Raw genomic sequence first — 12,018 nt, 5'->3', positions numbered from 1 at the left:
GAACATTTGACGTCAAGTATCCACCTTAGAAGTGAATGTATCATTATAATATGAATACTTTCTGTGAAAGCATGTCATCCTAGTTCAATACAGTCAATCTTAAAATATTGATAATTACAGTATGTCACAACTTGTTGGGGAATTATGGTAATATTTGGCTGAATATTTCAAACTTCCTATTGTATAACAAGCATGACTATATTAACCTGTCTTTTGCATTTTTTTAATTATTGATTTCACACTGAAAATTCATATTGTAAGATTAGCAATGCATAGTCAATCTTTTCACAGTACAGTGCATCACATTGACTGTTAACGCAGTACTTTACGTGTATCACGTAAGGCGTTGCAAAATCACATACACATACATTTTGTAACATAACAAATTATACATACTAAACGGGATGGGCGAGGTTGGCTAAAGAAAAATAGTTAAAACTATATTGGCATCATCACGCTACCGAGCCTAGTCTAGGAGTAGGATAATAGCGTTACAAATTACAGATAGACTATAATTTAATATTGAAAAACGGTGGAATGATTATAGCAAGAATATTCAAGGTAAGTTAGTTTTTGAGTGAATTTTGTGTCGCCTTTTTGGTCGTAACAATAAGTAACACTGCATTTAGTTTCTAAGACGGAACACTATGTTTGATCGTCAATATGTAATCTCCGGTCTTGAAAAACACCGATTTGTAGGCCGGAAATTATGTACAAGAGGTCGACTTTGTTTCCTCTTATAAATCCTAGAATTGAAAAGGAAGTCGTAACTAAATGATTCCTCAAATGCATAATTTGGGTACATACAAACTATACCACTCCCTTAGGCTTTATTCCCTTCTTTTAACGAGACATTCAATGCACCATTAACACGCCCGTAGAATTGATTTTATATATGCAACCTCATTTGTATATCTTACTAATTGTTTTAGAAGTTGGCTTGGCTTTGAAGTTGGCGACAGTGATGTATATGAAATATGCATAAAGCACGCACACACATGTGAGCTTTTATTGCTGAAGTGTATTTAGTACACCCCACACTGTAAACAGTGAAAGGAAGGCAAAGCAAAATTTGGTTTGATATGGAAAGGCACTGTAGGCCTAGTGGTTTTTAACATATTTGGATTATGTCACATTAGCTTGGAAAATCATGCAGGCCAATAATCATTCGTGTTGGATATTTCAAGAATCCACCATCAATTTCTTCATACTATGAGACTAAATGAGTAGAAGAAAGAGGGGTGTGTTTAGTTGAAGTAAAAGCTGGTGTGTACACTTCAGCATATGCTTGTAAGTTGTGATAATCTGTTTCTGCTGGTTCTACGAAATTGACTTAATTTCCTCAATGGGTATGGAAAATTGTATCAACACGGATTGGCATAGGTATAAAGAAGTGAATTCACTTGATCGAAAGTAATAGTGTTCATGAAACAAGATAGCTCAAAGTACGACATTAATTCCAACACGACTAGCATCCTTGAATGACATTAAATACCGTTTTTGTCTTTGGATTGCAATAGTGTTATTTGAGACCATAACATTATTTTGATTTCCTATCAAGTTTTGGGTAAAGAACATTGACATTGACTTCTAAATTAAATGCGAACAAAATATCATAACCAGAAACAAAGTGACGCCATGAGTGAGTGAAAATCATCAATATCATCCAAAGTTGATGTGAAGCGTTGAACTTCAATTATTTGTCAATCACCCATAGTAGTTGTCTGTTCGCATCCACTTGCTGCAAAGATGAACTTTGGAACATTGTAAAGCAGTTGTCATCATTTTAATGTATTTCCAATACACGAGGAAAGATGTCTTTGACAGTTTGGTCAACAAATGCACTGAAACGACGTTACCACTCAACTTTATTACTTCCAGATCAAGGTTATCCGCCTCATCAAGGTTATCTGCCTCAACAAGGTTATCTGCCTCAACAGGGTTTTCTGCCTCAACAACAGCAATTTACAGTGGTACGTATAGAACTGATGATAACTATGGAGAAAATGAAGGCAGCGCTACAAGCAATGAAAATATTTTTTTTTAGATTGTATCTTTTAAAGGAATGTTCAAAAACAGATATTGTAACGTTTGGTATAAGCAGTATTGTCAAACATGATAACAGCATATTTTCAATTCATATCTCAATATATCGACCCCATTTATGTCGTTGTACAAAACTTATTACTTCCACAGCTTTATAATTACGCTGACGACCTCAGGACTTGTTTAAATAGCGTCTTTTAAAGTTCTTTACCAACTTTTCAAGCCAGCGTAACTGTCAAAGGAAACAACGGAGAGCCTAATGTTTTGTACAATCGAAACCTGAAAAGGAGTTACACTTAGGCGTGGCATCAATTCACATGTCGAAGACAGAAAAAGAACGAGATAGTTTGGAACCTATAAGCGCCATACCTTTAAACACATAGCCGTGATAGTCTACTTATCTTGGAGAAATACTTTCATCATAATAAGCGCAATATATTTGAACATTTATGTGAGATACGTTGAACATATATGTGCATTTGTTGTAGTATATAGGCGTGCTACTGTTACGATACTCTTGAATATATATATACACATTTAGGTTTACGCCTTTTCATCTTTTTCTCTGTCTTCGGCATGTTAGTATCAAATATTACTAGCTAATAATCACGTTAGTCGCGATACTTCTGATATACTATTAAATGCTAATATTTTTGTAGATATTCCCACACAACACTTGACATCTTAATGCAGTTTTCCAAAGTCATGGTGAAGAGGTTAAATATAGTTTTATGTTATACTTACTCTCGACAACTATGTTCTTAATGATCCTCAGACGACCCAGTCGCCCCTCTGACTATTTCAATTCACGAACTCAACTCCCCAGTTACCAGTAAATGGCCTAAACGTGTGAGCTGTATATGGTCAAAATATAATGGCTTTGCAGCTATAGCGCTAGCGCGAGGTAGATCTACCGAATAAATACGATGCAGACTAAAACACGTAATCACTCCTAATAAGAAAGGCAATACAAATATGAATGTAATATCCACCCTGTCATGTAACCACTCTCTTAACATGCCCCGAGTAACTGCAATGTGTAAGGTAAAGGATATGTATAACTACTTTTTAAGAAAAAGTCGTCCAGGAAAGAACCTGAGCACGAAAACCAAACTACCGAACGACTGATCAGCTCTCAACCCAGTCTCCTTGCATCGGGACTGTGACTGTGTGATAATCGTCGGGTGTGCATCACCATTCCCATCGAAAGGGAACGGATACTATACATGATCTTAGCCAAAAGGCCGAGATATTTATAACCGTTATCATATCTTAACTGTCTGTAGACCATGTGGGGAAGAGAGTGAGTGGCCATACGAACTAATATACCAGCCTAGATACTTTCAATGGTACCCTAATTAGCATGTGTATAGAAACTTTATAAAGTGCTACTGATCAAAAATTCCATCAATGTAATCTGGATTACTCTAGCCAGAGGCTTATTAGAGGGGGTAAGTAAACAAACAAACAAAGTTGACCAGTATAATATGATCACTGCAGTGGAACGTTTGGCTCTCCTTTAAAAACAACAAAAACGGGATTGCAACCTATGTAAAGTTACATAGTTTTCGATATTATAGTACTTGGCTCACTTAGGTTATAAATGAAGCTCCGTTTGATTGGCATTTTTTTACTCCATACCAGCATAACACGGGAGGGTACAGGATTTGAACACGTGGGAATATGGCCCTTGTGTCGTTTAAAGCGAGCTGGAATGTGGGGAAGTGTGTTTGTATGAGATCATAGCAATATTACTCAACATCGGTTATTTATGACATCATAACACTGTTACAGACATGAAACTGTTATGATAAAATAATGGCCGATAGTACCCCGATGTTATTTGTTACATATATAGTTTGCTATTAAAAGTTGTTAATCTTGCTATATTTCCCGTAATATAGTTCAACAGCCTGCAGCCTGCTCCTGGTACAATTGTTCGTACAACCCAGGAACAACCTAAAGACTATTCGGTATTTGCAACGCTGGTCACCATTTTCTGTTTCCCACCTGCTGGTATCGTGGCTATTTTATGTGCATCTAGAGTAAGTATATCATGACGATCATTGCCATTCTAGCATATTCCTGGCTAGTACAGAATGATTAGATTTGTAACCCTATGTTTGGTTTCCTACATTAAATACCTTCAGTGTTGCACCTAAATATGCTCGGGAAAAATGGTCACCCATTGCTCAAACATTTTACTGCCACCCTCGGGAGGTATCACTGACACAGCTGTAGTTGTCACCTTTAACATGAGAAAGTCTTAAAAGGTCAGACCCTTCCATCCCCCCACCGTTCCCAACCTATCCCCAACTTCTTCCACCAAAAAATAAAAACTTTACTAAACCTTTGTTAATTATGCATAAGTTTTTATTTCCAATTCAATAGTAGTATATATGATCCCAGATGATCGATGTATATATTAATCAAAGAGTATGGTATTATCATTTTAATTTTGGAAAAAGGAACCTCAAATTAGCCCCATATACCCAGTTTGATATGTTGTTTTTTATTGTGAAATTGGTAGTGGGAGGGAAGGTTGGTCCATGCAGGAGCGAAGCCTACCTTTGTAGTGTCAGGGTGGGGGATGGCAAATTTTCTTTGAGAATCATTATACTGATATATGGTTTTTCATTTTGCAAAGTGGTGTTATCAGCGTTATCATTTTAACCCCATTTGTTTATACGACTTTGCGTGCGTGTGTTATATATATGTACGGCATCTACTATGAGGAGGGAGAAGGTACATGTTCGCATGATAATTGTGGCTACAACCCTGTGTGATGTTAATGGCATAAAACATGTCCATTAAAGTAAGTGTGGGCAGGTACACGCAGGTATATCATATCTCAGGGACAGCTATACCCGTCTTCCATTTCAAGTGATCAAATGTCTATTGATATCTTTCCATGTTTATTTCTTGTCAAGGTGGGATTTCTTTTCAGTACTGGTGACATACAAGGTGCCGAGCAAGCCTCTGCATGTGCTAAGTTGTGGTCGATGATCTCCCTTGGTATCGGTATTATTTTGATCGTTGTTGTCGTGGTATTTGGCATTAAACTCATGACCGCCCGTGCCTCCGTCTATAACACGGTCGACAACGTCGCCGCCGACATCCCCGCCTATGGCTACTACTATTGATGGAGACGTACGGAAAGAGAAATCTCTTCATTCGCTCTTTTTTCTCTGTTTTTTTCTCTTCTCCATTTTTTTTTAAAACTATACTACTCAGTGGTTACATATTTGTTTCTTAAGCAAACCGAATAAATAAAGCAAATGTTAAAATCATGTTGTTGATTGAAAATAGTTAGACTGAATGTGAACCAAGTTATCTTTTAGACGGTCTTTTCAAATAGCGATATTTTTATTATTTGGTGTCAATGACTTCTTTTTCCATGATAACTGAGTGTCCTTTGATATTATAGTCATCGGTCTTAAGTCATTTGATCAACTCTATACACATGGGCCCCTGCAGGGTACAACATAATGTACTCTTTTTTTTCGAACACGATGTCTTCCAGAATCCCCTACAAATCTGTACTCAACCATGTACTTCATTCTAACGACTTCCCTATGTACAGTATATCTTAAGTCATTGCCCTATAAAAAGCTATCATTTCATATTCACAACTTGAGAACATATACAGACGCACACCATTCTAATAATTTGTATATGACTGAAGTCATCGAATGTGCTTTGCACCGTGATTATGTACCGAAGTGTACTGTGGTCGGCCTGGAAACAGTGTTCAAAATTAATTCGTCTATACACATTACATATTTTAAGTTTTATTTATTATTTTATCTCTCTTTGTTACTGCATGATGTAATTGCCTTTGTATTTCTTTCACTTTTTATTATTACAGCGTTTTCTGTATCATATGAGTGGATTTTTTTGCTCTTTGTTGTTCATATAATGAAGAGTCAATGTAGAAAGAAAAAAATCATTTGTACTTGAAGGCAGAGAAAAAATAATGGAAGTAAGACTTTAACATTTGTTCATGTCAACATCAGCTAAATAGAAAAGTTGAGGCAAGTTAAACCAAGGACACCAATCCTTTTCTCAGTTACAGTCCAACATATTTCTTTGAAATACATTGTAAAGCAAAATGATGTTTATAATAATCCATGCTACCTTTACTGATGTGAGTTCTTTTATTTGCTTAACGTTGAAAACATGTTAATGTATTTATCTGTCTGTGCGAATGTTTATGTGAAACAGACGATACTGAAACCATCGAACAGGAACGTCAATGGAACAACATCAATTAAAAGGAATAATGAAGTAAACATTCAACATTTCTCTTGTAAGGATAAGTTGTTTCCGAACACTTAGAGTAACATTTACGTTATGGATGACACGATGACTGGAGTAAACGATCGTAGATTGATGAACTCTCGAATACACAGCCAGACAATTGAACATTGTTAAAACTATTAACAGGATTACAAATGCTTGTAATTAATTTGATTAAAGACCAATTTCCAAGATTACGATGACTAAACTAGATTTACTATGCCATGATATTCCAGATGGTCAATGTCAATTACAGAGGATTTCTCCAAAGATTTCTCTCCACAAGTAGAAAGTTACCATTAGGGTTAAATATATCGTTAACAAATATGACATCCTTTTGCATCAAATGTCGATATTTACATGATTTGAATCTGTGTGTATGAGGTGTGTGTTTTTGTATGATAATTGACAAATGATTAGGATTCGAGTTTTTTTATAAGTATTTATTCTGTTTTGGTTTTTGATGTTTCACACTGTGATGAACATTTGCTTCTTTAGTTTGTTTAATTTTTGTTCTTACAGTGTTTTCTGAAAAGTAAACGAGGAAGTTGATTAGAGAAGGAAGCGCAAAACGAAAAGAAAAACTACGTTTTTAATTTAACGACCATGATTACATAGGCTATTCATTTAAATAGTTTCAACCTTGTATACTAACGTTGTATGTCAACCTTGTACGCTAACATTGTATGCTAACGTTGTATGTCAGCCTTGTATGCTAATCGTGCGTGCAGTTGATGACTGTCAGTTCCGTTCTGTCGCGAATGTTAGTTTCAGTTTTGCTTTCTTCATTAAGACTACCGACGCTCTCACATGTTGAATACGAATATTCCATTGATAAGGATCTTTTGCTTATATATGTTAATATATAAATTTGCATGTTATGTTATTCATTCTATATAAGTTCCAAGCGTGGTACATTCCAAGCAGACCAAGAAAACAATTTACGTGATGCAGTTCTCTTTGCGTTTGTCAGTCTATTGAGTTATTTTGTAGTTGTTAGATTTGTCGGTGCCCGGGGACCGACATTACGTTACCGACCTACTAAACTCAAGTCGAAAAGTACGTATTGAAAACAAGAAAAATTGTAAGTTCTTCATCTCAGCAATATATATTATTTACTAATCAAGTTTGTGATTTTGATTCATTTGTCTAACCTGTCATAATAGCAGGTTTGCTTTCTTCATCAAGACTACCGTTGCTCTCTCCGACCTACTAAAGTCAAGTAAGAAGAACGTATTAAAAACAAGCACATAAATAAGATTTGTTTTCATCTCAGCAATATATATTTATTACTAATTCAGTTTGTAACATTGATTCATTTGCCTAACCTGCCATGATAGAAACATTTATTAGCAAAACTAAGTTTCTGCATACAACTACCGCAGCCTACCGCAGCCTACACGTCTATTACAAATAGTCTGCAGATACATAGGATTGGCTCAAGCATACATTTCATGAATATAATATCCTTTCCTGATAGCCTTTTTATCCATTACAGTTACAAAACACATACACAGACACACACACACACGCATACGCGTTTACGGCGCCTACTGGGGAAGCAAGTTGTATTAATGCAAAATGGGGACTTCCGTTCTGAGCAAATTTTTAATGATGTTTTTCGCATTTTATGACGAATACAGGCTGGTATTGCATGTCATCATATTGAGAAGGAAGAGAAGCTTTGTTTTCTTGGTTTGAACCTTTACGTGCAAAGTGGGGATGACACAATTTGTTTGTGTTTGACATGGGACTGGGGTTAAACATATATATCCCCAATGTAACTGCGAGGAACAATATGACATATCCCACGTTGACTTTTTGTTTTTCATTGGTGCTCACACTGCTATCTTGTAGTATTAAAGTGGGTAGATGGGTTGGGGTCTTATGAGTAATTTTGAAACAAGATGTTAACTGTCAACTGAGCTAGATGTTTAGAAAAAAAAATGGCTGATTATTTTCCTTTGATTGGATGAGAATGTACAATTCCACAAAACTATAATTTACCCAAGAGATAAATCTAATATAAATGAGTTTTCATTAACAAATTGAACAATATAGCATAATACTCTGGCTTTGCAAGAGATCATCTCAACATTACCTCACATATTAGTGCTTCCACATTGAGTCAAGACATGCACAAGGACAAGATTATTTTCTGAGTTTGACCCACTTTATTTTACTTAAACCACAAAATAAGCATATAACAAAACAGCAACTTTCAGTAAACCCAAAAGACCAATGCATTAAGTTATGTATAACAAAAACAAAACCACTGAAAAGTGTGACATAAGTGACAAACAAAGGAGCCTCAGGTTGATTCAACTACCAGTGAAATTCAGTGACTAACCATACATGGGAGTGGTCATTGCGTAACGTTTCAAAAGGGAGTTAATCCTTCAGTAACAATGACTTCAAAATGATGAATACCCCTTTTAAGCGTATTTTAGTGACCTAGTGTCCAAAACTCATTTCTTAAATGCAGTCAAATTCCCTGAACCCTGATAATAACTTCTTGCAGGTTGCAGTCTGAAATTAATAGCTCCGCATATGAGCTCCTTACATTTGTACAAAGCTTTCCTGTCCCTTTCTTGCAATAAAATACATTTTGTTTCTGATTTAATCTTTAATATTAGTCCATCGTCGGTTAGGAAGGTAGGGTTTCAGACTCTGCAGTTTACTATCCATGCAACCTTCATGCAAAGTATTGTCCTAAATGCCGATGGACTGCTGCACGCTCATGGGTGGTCCATTGTTTTCTTCTGATGACTTTGGGAATTGGCTCTAAAAAAATTGAAAGAGATGGTATAGATCAAGACACAGAAATTTTTTAAAGCTGCACTCCAAGTGGGCTGGCTACTGTGACAATATCTCCTTCCATGTTATGTACTGAGATAATAACTATACTGCGCACACAGATAGTTTTCATGTAATCAAAACTTAAATTTCCAACAGTAACAATGAGAAACACTATTTAAAAGCAATATGAGCACTTTTACATTTTAAACTCAAACATCAGAGCTTGTTAAGTATTGTGCTTTAAACAGCATGACTGCTAAGGATTACTGATGTAAATCAAAGCAATGGAGGTTGGTTATCCTCCCAACTACTAGGCATACTGTTCCAATTTGCTCTTCAAAGCTGGTAATCTAGAAAGTTATGAAGTGACTGAACTGACATAATCTGGACCACAAAGCAAGAAGAAGCATTCAATTTATTTGGCAATTTAAGCTTACTCTTTTCTTTTCTTTTAAACTTTAAACCAGAACTCAAAAGATATTGAACCAAGTGAATTTATACCTGTTTGTTGATCATTATTCAGAGAGAATCCTTTCTTGATATCTCTGCCATCAACAGGATAATCGATAGAGTCTTCTTGATCAGAAACCTTTTGCTCATAGTCCCCTTCTGGTGCACCTCCTGTTCATGAGAAAAGAAAATCATAAAGAAGTATGATCAAGGATCAAGACTTTTGATGGCTAGCATTGAGAAAGGTTAGAGGACACCTCAGTGGCTGAACAAGGACCTGCATACCCTACAACCTGTTTGAAAGATATCGCATCACAGCCACTGGTGAACGCAGTTAGATTGACTACCAGGCTCCAAAGATTGAATTGGGGTGAAGACAGGTTACTCTTCAACTACTAGATTGAGGCAAAGATTTCAATGATCAGAACTTGGCAAATGATTGATTGATAAGTGGGAAACAAGTTGGCCATTTTATTTGAATTTAAAGGCTGGCACACTAATTGCGCTACACAGTCTGTTAAGACTTATTCTATCACTTCAGCCAATACACAGCATTTAGTGTGTTCATGCCAACTGTCATTTCTTCCCAAACCACACCATTTGTTGTAGCACACTGCTTGCAAATTCCTACAAGCAGCATGAGATGTCCTACAGGGAAATGATACTTTTCAGGTAAAAGTAAAGTGAAAGAGCTACATTGACACTACAACAGTAGTTCTTAACGTTAATAACTTTTAACTGTCATATTTGATGTTATTGTAGATATCCCAGTCCATTGGTTTTATAACAGTGTGTATCCCCACTTTACTACCCAATTACCAACTGACATGTATTTCAATTCGCAAAAAAGTAGCCATTCTTAACATTAATAAGTCGTAATTCATATAATTGATGTTTTTTAATGATGTTAAAGTAGACATCTCCTGTCTGGTGGTTTAATACAGTGTATATCCCCACTAAATACACTCCCTCCAATTCCAGCTGACTTGTATTTCTAAGTTAGTGAAGCTTTTACCAGAGTTTTAAAAATACTCTCACAAATTTCTTAGGACCAAATGTCCTGTGCCCTTGGCTTCAGCTTTCCCTAGCAACTTTGTCCAGTTGCAAATCTCCAGGAAACTCCTAGGAAACCAAACAGTGTCACATACATTACACATTGTTTAACTGGATAAATGAAAAGAGAGGAGTTACAAATACAGGCTTGATAACATTATGTCAATGGGAAGGGCATTTTACTTCAATTACCTGTGACAACTAAGGTTCATAAATGAATACCTGTGCCATAACTATACAGAGTTAGCCCTACAATTCAACTTCTCCCTGTGTGAATTCCCTTACATCAAACTGATGAAAGAGGCATTGTTTGGAAATGCTGTACCTGAAATGGATTGCAATGTTCACCTCTTTTTGGAGTAAGGGTTTTTGATGAACAGACTGGAATCTTGAGAGCAAAAGTGATAGTTACATGACAACTAAATGTACAATTACTTACCAATACTTACTTACCAATGGAATTCCTGGCTATGAAGGCCTGGGCAGTACTCAGAAAAGTACACAGTACAGATAACTGCAAACTGTACACAACATAAGGGAACTGAGTGATCAAACAGTTGGTTTTATTCAATATACGTTAATAGCTTGACATGAAACATTACGACGCCACAAAACTTCATTTTTAGTTCAAATAATTACATCACAAGCGTTGAATATTAACGTGACACCCCTCCTCTTCCCCACCATGCAACCTCTTGGCAGAACTCATGTTTATAATGTAGATGGTCAGTCAGGGAATGTTGTCTAGTGAAGAAATATATGAAAGGATTGACTATATTTTCATAACCGCCGAAGATCTGTATATAGTTAAGTTAATGACGCAGCGCTACCATATGTACATATGTATACAAGTCAGAGTATAGAGGGATGGGTGTCAGGATTGAAGAGGCCGAGGGTCGGGAAATGAGCCCAATGGAGCGAGTAGTAACTAATTGAGATATTTACTTTAACTTAATAGCTAAATCCTCTCCGCAGAACACACGACAATCTTTTAATAGATGAGCGTACAGCACTCTCCCCACTGATGTATCGCAGTTGCATTATCATTAAGCCAGCCGACAAAGGTTCTGCAGTTGTCATCCAGGATCAACAGGATTACATCAAGGAAGCCATGCGTCATCTCTCCATCAGTGATATTTAGACTCCTCTTGATTCTGATCCCACAGTTATTTTCTCCCAGCAGATAAAACAGACCATCACTGATATGTACCAGCGGGACCAGATCTCTAAGAAGGCTGTTTCTTTTCTTTCTCCTACAGACTGTAAGGCAGCCAGGTTTTATCTCCTTCCCAAAATTCACAAGCCTGGTAACCCTGGTAGGCCTATCATCTCAGGCAATGGTTCCCCCCACAGAGAAGATATCCTTGTTTG

General features: G+C 36.4%; 1 protein-coding gene across 2 annotated transcripts in view; it reads left to right on the top strand.

Annotated features, from left to right (window-relative positions):
* Positions 1–12,018, top strand: part of LOC139983541 (proline-rich transmembrane protein 1-like) — a 47,506-nt gene that overhangs the window by 1,326 nt on the left and 34,162 nt on the right. Inside the window, exons 2-4 of one of the 2 annotated variants that reach the window (XM_071997166.1) lie at positions 1,882–1,973; positions 3,951–4,091; positions 4,977–7,467. The exons of the other annotated variant lie outside the window; for it this stretch is intronic. Of the exons in view, the coding sequence (XP_071853267.1) occupies positions 1,882–1,973; positions 3,951–4,091; positions 4,977–5,189 (446 nt within the window). The 3' untranslated portion in view covers positions 5,190–7,467. Of the gene's footprint in view, positions 1–1,881; positions 1,974–3,950; positions 4,092–4,976; positions 7,468–12,018 lie in introns of those variants that run through there. 2 annotated transcript variants of the gene reach the window in all.

Source organism: Apostichopus japonicus, chromosome 16 (genome assembly GCF_037975245.1).
Source record: "Apostichopus japonicus isolate 1M-3 chromosome 16, ASM3797524v1, whole genome shotgun sequence".
NCBI lineage: Eukaryota > Metazoa > Echinodermata > Holothuroidea > Aspidochirotida > Stichopodidae > Apostichopus > Apostichopus japonicus.
Note: the sequence above shows the minus strand (reverse complement) of the source record. Positions and strands in the feature narration are given on the sequence as shown.